The sequence below is a fragment of the Carlito syrichta genome, unplaced genomic scaffold (genome assembly GCF_000164805.1).
Source record: "Carlito syrichta isolate Samal-C Ts95f unplaced genomic scaffold, Tarsius_syrichta-2.0.1 Scaffold305573, whole genome shotgun sequence".
NCBI classification, from domain to species: domain Eukaryota; kingdom Metazoa; phylum Chordata; class Mammalia; order Primates; family Tarsiidae; genus Carlito; species Carlito syrichta.
Genome location: NW_007249669.1, coordinates 572,205 through 586,197, shown reverse-complemented (window position 1 = coordinate 586,197; position 13,993 = coordinate 572,205). Strand labels below are relative to the sequence as shown.

Sequence of the window (13,993 nt, the reverse complement as noted above, 5' to 3'; positions counted from 1 at the left end):
TTTTTTATTTATTGTAGAGATGAGGTCTCGCCAAGTTGCCCAGGCGGGTCTTGAACCTACGGGCTCAGGCAATTCACTCACCTCGGCCTCCCAAAACGCGGGATTACAGGCTGAGCCACTGAGCTGCTCTTTGGTTTTGAATGGTCAGTCTGCTATCCTGAGATTTTAATATTTGGAATGTCAAACTCCTCTGTGTAATGAAAATGCCTAGAACATAGTTGCACTATAATCAAATGATTAAGCACTCAGACTTTAGAGTTGTGCTCTCCAGGACAGGGGCTAAATTTAAATTGATTAAACTTTTTTTTTTTGAGTTGTAGTCTCATTCTGTCACCCAGGCTGGAGTGCAGTGGCACACTCACAGCCACCGCAGCCTCAACCTGCTGGGCCCAGGCAATCTTTCCACCTCAGCCTTCCAAGTAGCTGGAACTACAGGTGTGAGCCACCACGCCCAGCTAGTTTTTTATTTATTGTAGAGATGAGGTCTCGCCAAGTTGCCCAGACTGGTTTTGAACCCCTGGTCTCAGGCAATCCTCTCGCCTCAGCTGCCCAAAGTGCTGGGATCGCAGTGTTGAGCCACTGCGCCCGGCCTGATGAAACTTGAGTAAACTGTAAAATTTCCTCAGTTATAGTCCCCACATTTCAAGTGCTTAAGAGCAACTTGTGGTTAGTGGCTGCCATATGGGACAAACAGATGTAGGACATTTCCACCATAGCAGAAAGGTTTTTGTTTTTTGGGTTTTTTTTTGAGTTGGAGTCACTCTTTAGCCCAGACTGGAGTGTAGTGGCCGCTCCCGGCCACCGCAGCCTCAACCTGCTGGATCCTTCTGCCTCAGCCTTCTGAGTAGCCGGAATTACAGGCGCATGCTACCACGCCCAGCTCATCTTTTTGATTTATTGTAGAGATGAGGTCTCGCCTGCCCAGGTGGGTCTCTAACCCACGGGCTCAGGCAGTCCACTCACCTCAGCCTCCCAAAGGCACGGATTACAGGCTGAGCCCCCGAGCCGGCTAGCAGAAAGTTTTTACTCAACATCGGTCACTGCTCAGGGACAGACCCATTTCATTTAACCCTATGTCCCCTGGCAAGTTTACACACACCCCTCTGGGGCTCAGCTTTCTTATCTGTAAAATGAAGATAATAAAAAGTCAGCATGGGCCGGACATGGTGTCTCAAGCCTATAATCCCAGCACTTTGGGAGATCAAGGTAAGGGGGTTGTCTGAGCCCATGGGTTCAAGACCAACCTGGGCATCTTGGCAAGACCTCATCTCTACAGTAAATTTAAAAATTAGCCAGGCATGGTAGCACGCACCTGTAGTTCTGGCTACTTCGATTAATGGTAAATGGTATAATGCTTGTAAAGCTTGTGCAAAGCCCAACACATAGTAAGCAATGAATGTGTTCACTATTACTGCTAGTGATTTTTTAAAATTAAATTAGGATTGATTTGGACACTGTGAAAAAGATCAGAAGACAGCTGATACCCAGCTCTGGCTCGCTGTCACCATGTGAGAATGCAGGCCCGTCTTCTGAATTTTTAGGAGAAACGAGACATGCAGATTCTTTCCTGAAATCTCAGATTTGTAAATTTGGCGACTCACTTAAATATTTTTCATTTCACATTTGGAAATATACAGAAAAGTGAGAAAAACCAATCATTTAATGGAAAAATATAAACAAGCATCTTGGTAGCCACTACCCAGATCAAAAAATAAGAGTGTTACTGGCTCCTGGTAAGGCCCTCTCTGTATCCTCCTTGCTCTCTGCAGGTGACCGCTCTTCTGGGTTCTTAAAATTCTGTGGGAGCCAAGCAAAGCACATCTGTGCATCGTGTCAGTCCACTAGACCACAAGTTTGAGTCTCTGAAGTAAATTCATGTCATATGGGTCATTTTCTAGTCTTAGTAAAGTCTCTAGCTATATTTCTTTGAGTCCATCCTGGTAAGCAAAGGTACACAGCTACAGCAACCAGTGCTCAGAAACCCTGTCACAATTATTGAGGACAGCACTGAATTATTGATTGTATCAGCACTGAATTTGTCACTAAAAGAAAAGGATCTCATATTCTATATGTTCTTTGTGTTCTGTTCCTCATATCTCTGATTCTCAGAAGAGCCCCTACTACTGCTGCGTTACAGGTAAAGAAACAGCCTCGGATTATTCAGGTGATCTAAGATTCAAAGCAGGACTTCCATTTTTCATTCCCTTTTTCTTTTTTCTTTTTTTTTTTTTAGTTGGAGTCTCACTCTGTCGCCCAGACTGGAGTGCAGTGGCCACTCCTCGACACCGCAGCCTCGACCTACTGGGGTCCGGCGATTCTTCTGCCTCAGCCTTCCAAGTAGCTGGAACTACAGGCACACGCTACCACGCGCAGCTAATTTTTTTTTTTACTGTAGAGATGCGGTCTCACCAAGTTGCCCAGGCGGGTCTTGAACCCGCGGGCTCAGGCAATCCACTCACCTCAGCTTCCCAAAGGCATGGGATTACAGGCTGAGCCACCAAGCCCGGCATTCCATTCCCTTTTTCAATAAATAAGCCCATTGACTACATGAAAGTCCTATGATAGGTTTAGCAAAACAAGTCAGGCGGTTCGGTGGCTCAGCCTGTAATCCTGTGCCTTTGGGAGGCTGAGGTAAGTGGATTGCCTGATCCCAGCACTTTGGGAGGTGAAGGTGAAAGGATTACCTGAGCCCAGGGCATCAAGACCAGCCTGGGATACTTGGTGAGACCTCGTCTCTACAATAAATCAAATAATTATCTGGGTATAGTGGTGCACGCCTGTAGTTTCAGCTACAAGTTGGAAGGGGCAGATAGGGGCTGGAGGGAGCAGGAACAGGGAAATGGAGTTAAGATAAGGCTTCTTAAGATGGCAGAGGTTTAAAAAGGCTTCATTGTTACTGGAAAAGAACTGGGGGGGGACGTTGAATGTGCAAAAGAGAAAGGGAATAGGATTTACAAGTATTTTAAGGGCTGACTTGGGAAAGAGGAACACAATGCAGGTAGCTTTGGAGACAACGTTGTTTTGGTTTTTTTACTCCAAGATTCCTTTATCATGCTGCCTCATATTAGGTCCTACAGACTGTCCTTTCCAAAAACCAGGAGCCCAGTGAATTATTCATAGGGTCACCAAATCCCCACCACCACGGTCCTTACCATTTGATAATTCTCAACATTAAACCAGGACCCTGTATCTCACAGGCCCTGAGGGTTTTCAGTATTGTAAAAAGAGTTCCCAAAATGAACTACTTACTGTGTTACTGGGAACTTGGTCTCAGGGATTAAATCATATATCTCTTGCCATTCTTCAGGTATGTCAATAAAACCTCGGTAAACCTTGACTTGTAGCACCGTTCCTATGGTAATATATTGTAAAAGCTTTAAAAATTCTCGAAGAGTATATCCTAATACATTGGCATAGCCAACAGTAATCAGAACATCACCTGAAGAGGGGGGAAAAAAATCAGTAAAATAAAGATAATAGTTTAAAAGGGCTACACTGATTTCTGGCTTTATTGTGAAGTTTTTCATTTCATGGGTTCATATTGTTGGTGTGGTTCTTTTTGAACCCAAACCAGGCTTCAGTCTGTATAAAGACATTCATCTCCGTGACATGAGTATCTTTCACATAATGAAGAATGCATGTAAGATGTTTCTTAATAGCAAAATAAGGTAGATATTATATCATGTTTTTGAGGCATTTCTGAAGCTCTTGGTGTGACAGGCTAAAAAACATAATCTGAACCATCCTTTAGGGTTTTAAAAGTATATTAGTTTCAAATAAAACGAATGGCTATTACTAGGAAAGAAAAAAATCACTTACACTAAGTGATGACTAAATGACCTACTTTCTATTATACCTCCTTGGCAATTCCCAGTTCTCTCCACAGTTAATAGACCGTATTAAACATAAAGCCTTTCATTTTAATTTTCTGTTCACATGCAGTATTCGTTGAGCAAATAATTAATATAAAACATTGGGTAATTAGGCATGTTATAATTAAACTTAAGATGTGTATGCAAGGCCAGGCACAGTGGCTCAAGCCTGTAGTCCCAGCACTTTGGGAGGCCAAGGCAAGAGGATTGTCTGAACCCAGGGGCTCGAGACCAGCATGGGCAACTTGGTGAGACCTCGTCTCTACAATAAATCAAAAAATTAGCTGGGCATGGCAGTGCATGCCTGTAGTTCCAGTTACTTGGAAGGCTGAGGCAGAAGGATCACCTGAGCCCAGCAGGTCAAGGCTGCAGTAGCCATGAACGTGCCACTGTGTTCCAGCCTGGGCGGCAGAGTGAGACTTCAACTCAAAAAAAAAAAAAAGTGTATGTAGAGAGTATGTTGGTTCAAAGGTATTTGACAGCTACATCCCATACTTTAGGACAATGCAGAGCAAGGTAGTAGGCATAGTGGTCTCTGAGTCTCCAGCAGGTGAGAAAAGGATGACACCTTGGCAACAGACACCCAAACTGGAGGAAGCTAAAAAGACCAATTATTCAGCCAGGTTCAGTAGCTCACATCTGTAACCGCAACACTTAGGGAGACCAAGGTAGGAGGATCGCTTGAGGTCAGATGATTGGGACTAGCCTGGGCAACATAGCAAGACCCCATCTCTACAAAAATAAAAATAAAAAAATAGCTGGACATGATGGCATATGCTTGTAGTTCCAGCCAGTCTGGAGGCTCAGGCAAGAGGATCACTTAAGCTCAGGAGTTTGCAGCTGCAGTGAGCTATGATTGTTCCACTGCACTCCAGGGTTGGTGAGATCTTGTCTCAAAAAAAAAAAGACCAATTATTCACTTGCCCTGACTTCCCCTATTTCCTTACCCCCAGCAGCTAAGGCATGGACCTGTAAACTAGATCCAACCACTGGGCTCTGCCATCTGGGTCACTGCACCTGGAGCAGGCGATGCAGAAGAGTTTGACAGAAGCATCTGGTTTTTTTTTTTTGAGTTGGAGTCTCTGTCACCCAGACTGAAGTGCAGTGGCCGCTCCCGGCCACTGCAGCCTCCACCTGCTGGGCTCCAGCAATCCTTCCGCCTCAACCTTCCAAGTAGCTGGAACTACAGGCGCGCGTGACCACGCCCAGCTAGTTTTTTGATTTATTGTAGAGATGAGTTCTTGCCAAGTTGCCCAGGCGGGTCTCGAACCCACGGGCTAGGCAATCCACTCACCTTGGGATTACAGGCTGAGCCACCGAGCCCGGCTTAGCATCTGGTTTCTACAGGTACTTGTATATGGCCCTTTGTTCTCTCACCATTTTCCAAGCCTGGTTCTTCAGCCTTTTTGGCAATTCTGTCAGACTGGTTATTCTAAATTCAGTGCCTTAACAGAGTTGTTTTCGGTTGCTTGTAATGAAGAACCCTGACTGCTACAAGAGCATTCAGAAAGAACCACAAAGGATTTCCCTTTTTTTTTTTTTTTTGAGTCAAAGTCTCACTCTGTCACCCAGGCCAGAGTCCAGTGGTATACTGCTCATGGCCACCATACCCTCAACCTGCTGGGCTCAGGCAATCCTTCTGCCCCAGTCTTCCAAGTAGCTGGAACTATGGGCGTGTGCCACCATGCCCGGCTAATTATTTGATTTATTTCCAGGCTGGTCTCGAACCCCAGGGCTCGGGTTATTCTCCCACCTCCACCTCCCAAAGTGCTGGGATTATAGGCATGATCCACTACACCCAGCCTGGGATTTCCTTCTTAAGGACAGACTCACCCTGGGCAAAGTCTTAGTCTTCAGATCTTACAAAGTACTCTCTCTTTTTTTTGAGTTGGAGTCTCACTCTGTCACCCAGACTGGAGTTCAATGGCCACTCCCGGCCACCGCAGCCTCGACCTGCTGGGCTCTGGCAGTCTTTCCGCCTCAGCCTTCCAAGTAGCTGGAACTACAGGCGCACGCCACCACGCCCGGCTAATTTTTGATTTATTGTAGAGATGAGGTCTCTTCCAGTAGCCCAGGAGGGTCTCAAACCTGCGGGCTCAGGCAATCCAGTCACCTCGGCCTCCCAAAGTGCTGGGATTACAGGCTGAGCCACCTCTCATGCTGCCAAACAGTAATGGGGGCTTAATAGCTGATATCAGATGACAAGTTTCAATGACATGAAGTTCCAAAGGATGTGTTTACCTTTCTCTGTGTGGAAAGCTAAGGACCCCCAATCACCTCCATTCCAAGACAGCTGAAGCCTATCTTCCTGGGAGAAAAGGATCAGGAAGAAGCACCTTTGCTGATACTACACTCAAGGGGCTTAAGTCAGGAATTACACTGATCCCATAAGAAGCCTGCAAGGAGCCGGGCTCGGTGGCTCAGTCGGTAATCCCGCGCCTTTGGGAGGCTGAGGTGAGTGGATTGCCTGAGCCCGCGGGTTCGAGACCCGCCTGGGCAGCGAGACCTCATCTCTACAATAAATCAAAAAAACAGCTGGGCGTGGTAGCACATGCCTGTAATTCCGGCTACTTGGAAGGCTGAGGCGGAAGGATCGCCAGAGCCCAGTAGGTCGAGGTTGCGGTGGCCGGGAGCGGCCACTGCACTCCAGTCTGGGCGACAGAGTGAGACTCCAACTCAAAAAAGCAAAAAAAGAAGAAGCCTGCAAGGAAAGCCAAGGACAGATATCCATAGTTCTAGATCCTTATTCAAAAAAAGTTCACAGAATTCAAGAAAGTTCTTGTTCATATCCGAAAAAAAGTTCCCAGAATTCAAGAAAATGAGTACTTAGAATGGTGGAGGAAACCTTACTTCAGTCTTCAAGTAGTAGCTGGTGGTAATACAATCAAGCACGAATCCAAAGCTAACTTCAGCTTGAAACAAGGCTACCTGCAGATTGTGCAGTATGAAACAGCTGCTCATCCCGCAGAGGTTAATTACAATGGCAAGAAAAAAAAAGAGAGGAAAAAACCCTCACTGGATGAGATTACTTGCCTAATGTTAAAAGCAGTGTTTATAACTGAAAGCTAGGGGTTGGCATTCTGCTTAATTATGTTGTAAAAGGGTGACTTTTATCAAGAGGGCAGAAAATAAACAGCTTAATTCCCTGACCATTCTGGCTGTAAACCAAAAGTATCCGTGTATGAATGTGATTACTCTGGCAATAGATATTAACATTGCCCTTCATAGAGAAACACCATTTTGGTATTTATGAACACCAACCTCATTACACTTGTTTTTCTGTTTTAATGGGCTGTAGGAATGACATTATATAAACTTTGTCTCGACTGCCTATATTAAATCAACATTGCAGCAGCCAAGCCACTACAGGAAAAATAGATTTTATTTATTTTGAGTCAGGTTCTCACTCTGTTGACCAGTCTGGAGTGCAGTGACACGACCATGGCTCACTGCAGCCTCAAACTCCTGCACTCAAGCAATCCTCCCTCCTCAGCCTCCCACATAGCTGAGACTACAGTCCCACACCACCACACCTGGCTAATTTTTTTATTTTTATTTTTTGTAGAGACAAGGCCTCACCATGTTGCCCAGGCTTGTCAAAAAAAATATTTATCTTCATCTCTCCCAACAAGGTTGTATGTTCCATAAGTGACTCACCATAACTCCCCCAGTGCTTAGTTCAGTGCCTGTACACAGCAAACCTTTAGGAAATGCTCATAGAATGAATATGGCCTGGTAAGGGCAGTAGCCAGTACATGACTTGTATTTGCTGTCAAAGCTATATTAATTTTTTTTTTCCAACCTTGTCACCAAGGTTGGAGTTCAGTGGCATGCTCACGGCCACTGCAGCTTCGACCTGCTGGGCTCAGGTGATCCTTCCACCTCAGCCTTCCAAGTAGCTGGAACCACAGGCATGTGCCACCATGCCCAGCTAAATTTTTTATTTATTATAGAGACAAGGTCTCACCATATTCCTCAGGCTGGTCTTGAACCCCTGAGCTCAGGCAATCCTCTTGCCTCTACCTCCCAAAGTGCTGGGATTACAGACTTGAGCCACCACGCCTGCCTAATTTCTTAAGACTTTGGATATCAGAGTCTGTTAAAGCCACACTGGCCAAAAGAGTTGAAAGTTTAGCCAGGGCCAGGTGCGTTGGCTCACACCTTTAATCCCAGCACTTTGGGGAGGCTAAGGCAGAAGGATTGCTTGAACACAGGGATTTGAAATCAGTCTGGGCAACATAGTGAGACCTCATCTCTACAAAAAAAATTTTTTAACTTAGACATGGTAGTGCACACCTGTAGTCCCAGGTACTTGGGAGGCTGCAGCAGAAATATCGCCTGAGCCCAGGAGGTCAAGGCTGCAGTAAGTTATAATCATGGCATTGCACTCCCACTTGGGCAATAGAGTGAGACTCAAGTCAAAAATAACATAAAGTAAAAACAAAGTTTAGCCAGAATAAACTAACACTAAACTGAATTAGGAAATCAAGATGAAATCCTATCAGGAGACACCAAAGGAGATAAATTTATAGTACATGGATGAGAAATAATGGGGCTGGAAGGCAATGAGAAGAAGGAAATAGAAAGTTTCTAAGATTCTCACCACCCAAAATCTCATAATCATTGCCAAAAATGACTGAATTACAGAGACTGAGACCTAGACAGGCACTGAGGAGAATTGGCAGAATCGTCACAGAGAGACTTGGGGCTCTGGACTCGCTCTGTATTAAAATCTCATTTTTAGTTATAGGCAGTTGGCTAGAAAAGTATGGACTTTCTACGCAGATATGGGCTCGAATCCCAGCTATGACCACAGATTTAGTTGTGTATATAGAACAAATTACTTGATCTCTCTAAGTCTCTATATTTCATTATCTACATTTTAGAGTTGTAAACATTAATTAGATAAACGATGCGGAAGCATCTTGCACAATGCCTGGGACACACTAATTTACTATTCATGTATTAAGCACAGACATAATAAATGTACCAGTACTGTACATAAGTCCTGGATTTAAAAGATGAATTCAGCTGGGCTCAGTGGCTCAGCCTGTAATGCCGCACTTTGGGAGGCTGAGGTGAGTGGATTGCCTGAGCCCACAGGTTCAAGACCCACCTGGGCAACTTGGCGAGACCTCATCTCTACAATAAATCAAAAATTAGCTGGGCGTGGTAGTGGGCACCTGTAGTTCCAGCTACTTGGAAGGCCGAGGCGGAAGGATCGCCGGAGTCCAGCGGGTCAAGGCTGCGGTGGCCGGGAGCGGCCACTGCACTCCAATCTGGGCAACTGAGTGAGACTCCAACTTAAAAAAAAAAAAAGATGAATTCAAGACTGCCTCTGACCTCAAAGCCCTGGTCCCACACTAGCACCCTAGAGCACGTGCCAGGATCATCAACCAGCATCTGTACCTGACCTTGGAGAAGCTGAGAAGCAGCAGAAAAGCCCATGGGACCTGAGCTATAGTTCTTATATCTGGGAAGTCCAAAACTCTCCTCTGGGAGTCTGTTCCCCAGCACAAGTAGTGATGTGCGGAGAAAATGCTTTGAATTTTAAGGTACAGCAAACTATTTCATAACAGCATCATACATCTACCTTCTTCTTTGCTTGGAACCCTACCTGCAGTTTAGAATCGCCTAAGGAACTTTTAAAACATGAACTTCTGGCCATTGCTTCAGTAAACTCTTGTGTGGCCACGTGGTTCTTTGAGCTATGGCTGCCGCCATGTTTCCTAAGCTTTGGCCCCCTCCCTTACTTTGGGGAGGCAAATTTCCTCTTTTGTCTCTCTTTAATTTACTTTCTTTTTCTTTTTTTGAGTTAGAGTTTCACTGTTGCCCAGGCTGGAGTGTAGTGACACACTCACAGCCACCACAACCTCAACCTGTTGGGCTCAGGCAATCCTCCCGCCTTAGCCTTCCAAGTAGCTAGAACTACAGGCACACGCCATCACACATGGCTAATTTTTTGGTTTACTGTAGAGATGAGGACTCGCCAAGTTTTCTAGGCTAGTCTCAAACCTGTGAGCTCAAGCAATCCTCTCACCTCAGCCTCCCAAATTGCTGGGGTTATAGGCATGAGCCACCGCGCCCGGCCAAATTTACTTTCTAAATAAATGATATTTTCCAATCAAATAAATACATAAAATAAAACATGAACTTCCCTATCCCAACTCCAGAACCATTGAATCAGAAACTCTGGGGACACGGGGTCCAGATATTTCCATTTTAAATGCTCCCCGGGTGATTCTAATAGGTGACCAACATTGCAAACCAGTGGTTTAATTTGATGAGACTCCTATACCGCAACAATTTTATATTAAAAAACACACACTGGATTGCCTGGGCCCGCGGGTTCGAAACCCACCTGGGCAACTTGGCGAGACCTCATCTCTACAATAAATCAAAAAAAATCAGCCGGGCATGGTAGCGCATGCCTGTAATTCCGGCTACTTGGAAGGCTGGGACGGAAGGATCGCCGGAGCCCAGCAGGTCGAGGCTGCGGTGGCCGGGAGCAGCCAATGCACTCCAATCTGGGCGACAGAATGAGACTCCAACTCAAAAAAAAAAAAAACATACACACACAAGTCTAGAGAATCTGCAAATAAGAACAGCATAAAAGAAACAATTGCCAATATTTCTATAGCCCTTAAATGTTTGTTTGTTTGTTTGTTTGTTTGTTTGTTTAGAGACAGGTCTCACTCTGTTGGTCAGGCTGGACTGCAGGGACACAATCACGACTCACCACAGCCCTGACCTCCTCAGCTCAAGCAATCCTTCCACCTCAGCCACCCAAGTAGCTGGGACTACAAGTGTGTGCCACCATGCCCTGATAAAGCACTTTAGTTTTAAAAGCACTTTCATAAAAACTATCTTATCAAATCCTTACAATCTCTGACAAAAAATGGGATTATCTCAATTTATAGATGAGGTAACTAAGGCCTGAAAAGTTAAGTGACTTTGTCCAGGGTCACAGAATAGAAAGTGGCAGAGCCTGGACTTGAATCCAGACCAGCCAACACAAAATGTTTTCTCCTTCTCACCACAGCACCATCCCATTGTGCCTCCCCCACTCCTAAGCACAGCACTAAGACCAAGCCAGGCTCTGGGAAAACACGTCTTAAATTGCATGGAAAATTCATTCACCCAAAGACAAGAGGAACAGAGCCCTGCAGTCTGACAGAGAGGGTTCATTTCTGGGTGTGAACATGGGCACATTACTAAATATCTGATTCCTTGTCTGTAAGGCAGTTTAATGTAGAATCTACCTCAGAGATTGTGAGAGTAAAATGAGATCATGCAGCTAAATGTTCGCAATGATTAATTGTTTATGAAAGAAAAAAAAATCGACGCACAGAGACCCATAAGCTCTGGAGTAACACAGTGCCTGTGCTCGTATCTCACTTATTAGACACAGGTGAATCTGGACAGGGAACTCAGTCTCACTGAGCCTCAGTTTTCCCACCCATAAAAGGAAGATAATAACAGTTGCTACCTGGAGGGTTATTAAATTAAATGAATCAATTCACCCAATATGACACATATAAGTGATAGTAACAGCAATTAGCTGACCCATAGAAAGTTCTCAACCAATGTCATTTCTTCCTAGTTAACCTGGTGACCCAAGGCTCCCTGAAGGCAGATGGGATGGGGTGAGGGGAGTGGATTGCTGGGAAGCATTGGAGAACCACAGTTACCTGGCTGGAGTTTCCCGTCCTTGGCTGCAGCCCCTTTCTTGATGAGGTGGGAAATCTGGAGGTAGGGCCCATGCTGGATGATGATCAGGCCTAAGCCCATGCGGCCCACAGTCAGTTTGGTCTGCTGTGTTTTGCTCAAGGCGTGTACGGATGTCTTGACCTTGATGCTGACTTGTTTCTCTAATAGAAAGAAGGGAGCTTGTGTCAGTCCCTCACCAAGACAGAGGTCTAACAGTAGATTCTGAAGCCAGATCCCTGGGGCAGTGGTTTTACCTCAACATTCCTCGATTTACTCATCAGTAAAATGAAGATAGTAAGTGTCTACCGCGGAGAGCTGTTCTGAGAATTAAATGGGATCGCTAAAGGCTTTTGCAACAGAGTCTGGCATATGATGATTGCTTAATCATTATCAGTTATTACTATTATCCACTTAAATATTTATTGATGCAGGCAGTGTGCTAGGCCCTGGATTTGCCACAATGAGCAAACCAGATGCGTTTCTTGCCCTCAGGAATCTTACAGCCTAGTGGAGGGGTCAGATATCTATCAGTCATGTAAATACAGTGTATACCAGTATAACTACGAGTATAAAGCATGCTATGAAGTATGGAGAGCATTGAGGGTTAACCCAGGGACCAAAGTCTCATATGGGGAGGCAGTTCAGGCTTCCCAGAAGGGTTAAAATTTGAATTAACTTCAAAAGAACCAATAGGAAATACCTCCTCAAAGGAGGGTGGGGAAGCACATTGTATCAAAGTCTGAGACAGGAAGGAACAAGCCCTGTCAAAGGAGCCCGGAGGTGGAGGAGCCAAGGCCAAGCAGTCTGGGGATGGTTCTCAGATTTACCTAATTGTAAGGTTTAGACATGATTTAAACTGGACAGGATCAAAAATTTGATTTTTTTTTAATGGAAAGGAAAAGTTAATGGCACATGTCATGGTGGTGACACTGGAAATTGACAGTAGGTGGATCCAAAAAGCACTTGGGAGGAAAACCCAAAGGCCTTGGGGACAATAGTTAGGGAGAAGGGCTAAAATATGTTTTCTAAAGAACCAAATCTCACAAACGGTTTCCAGGCCTGAGTAGTGATTCAAAACAAGTTATTTTCCCAAGAGGAAACTTCCGGGAGACTCCTTTCCAGTTCGCAGGAAGCTTCTGGGAAGTTGTTTACAGAACACCTTTGCAGCATTTCACACGCAACTCTTTCCCATAAGGACAAGTGACTTGCCAAGTCCGTGTGACTATGGTGTTTTCAGGGCCATTGCTGAGGGAGGGGCTCCCCCATACCCACCCCTGACTGGGAGCTGGAGGACGGGGTTCATGTCCTTTCCTCAGAACCTCCCATCTTCAGCCTCATCTTCCCCCAAACAACAGATGCTCTTGGTCTGGAAAATAAACTAACATAGTATAAAGAAGATACTGTCTTCGGAGGCCTTTCAGCGTTTGGGGAGCGATTTGGGGCAGGGCATGCCCTTCTTGCGCCTCTGGTTCCTGAGCAGCCAAAGACGTCACATCTTAGGCAGGGCCCAGGTTGCAAATTCAATGTGCCTCTGACGTAAACTACTATGGAGGCCAGTTTCGAAAGCCAGCAGGGTTAGGTGAAAGACACCAGACTCAAAAGGCTCCTTACTATCTGATTCCATTTTCACGTCATTCTCCGTGGAAAAGGCAACACTATAAAAGACAGACGGGGGTGGGAGGAGCGGGGGGTGGGGGTGAGGGGTTGGCCGCAACAGGGCAGAGAAAGGTAATTTTGGGGTGCGTAGGAACCTGTCTTGATTGAGGGGGTGACTCAACGTGGGTATACGCTTGTCAAAACTCACACCGCTGTACTCTAAAAGGGGGGGATTCTGCCGTGTGGAAATTATACTTGGATAAGCACACGGTGGCAGGAGGTTATCTCCCAGGCCAAGCGTGTGATGTTGCCATTTTACAAAGGAGGAAAAGTGAGGAGGGCTTGGTCCCCCGGGCCTCACCCTCTCCCCAGTTACCACTTATGTTTTTGCGGGAGGCCTTCTCCATGGTCCCGGGAGGGCGGGCGGCTCGGGAGAACCCCCCGGAGCCGAGGCCGGGATCGATCCGACGCCCAACAGTTTCGAACCTTGGAGGAGCCGGCTTGCCTCGGGCAGACGGCGGGCAGCCAGGGGACCGCGGGCATCGCCCCTCGTGCTGGCCGCCAGGGGGCGCTGCGACGCCGCGGCCTAGAGCCCGGAACTCGGGGCGCGGGTACCGCACTGAATGTCGTGTGTGAAAGCTTCGGTGGAGAGGGACCAAAGATCTGCGGGGACTAGCACCGCGCCTGACTCACAAAGGGGTTCCTCATTCATTCTCGGTGAAACAATGAAATGGGGAAGGGGAGAAAACACAGAGGAGGGGATCTCATCGAAGATGTGAGGTGGTCTTCAGAGGAAGAACATAGCTAGAGGATCA

At 46.1% G+C, this 13,993-nt stretch overlaps 1 protein-coding gene across 1 annotated transcript in view; it reads right to left on the bottom strand.

Moving 5' to 3' along the window:
* The window catches only part of PDZD9 (PDZ domain containing 9), a 16,547-nt gene extending 2,962 nt beyond the window's left edge, over positions 1-13,585 (bottom strand). The window contains exons 1-3 of the mRNA XM_008061772.1: positions 13,555-13,585; positions 11,564-11,743; positions 3,250-3,439 (exon numbers count right to left, since the gene is read on the bottom strand). Coding sequence (XP_008059963.1) covers positions 3,250-3,439; positions 11,564-11,743; positions 13,555-13,585 — 401 coding nt within the window. The remainder of the gene's footprint in view (positions 1-3,249; positions 3,440-11,563; positions 11,744-13,554) is intronic.
* Positions 13,586-13,993: the final 408 nt, after the last annotated feature.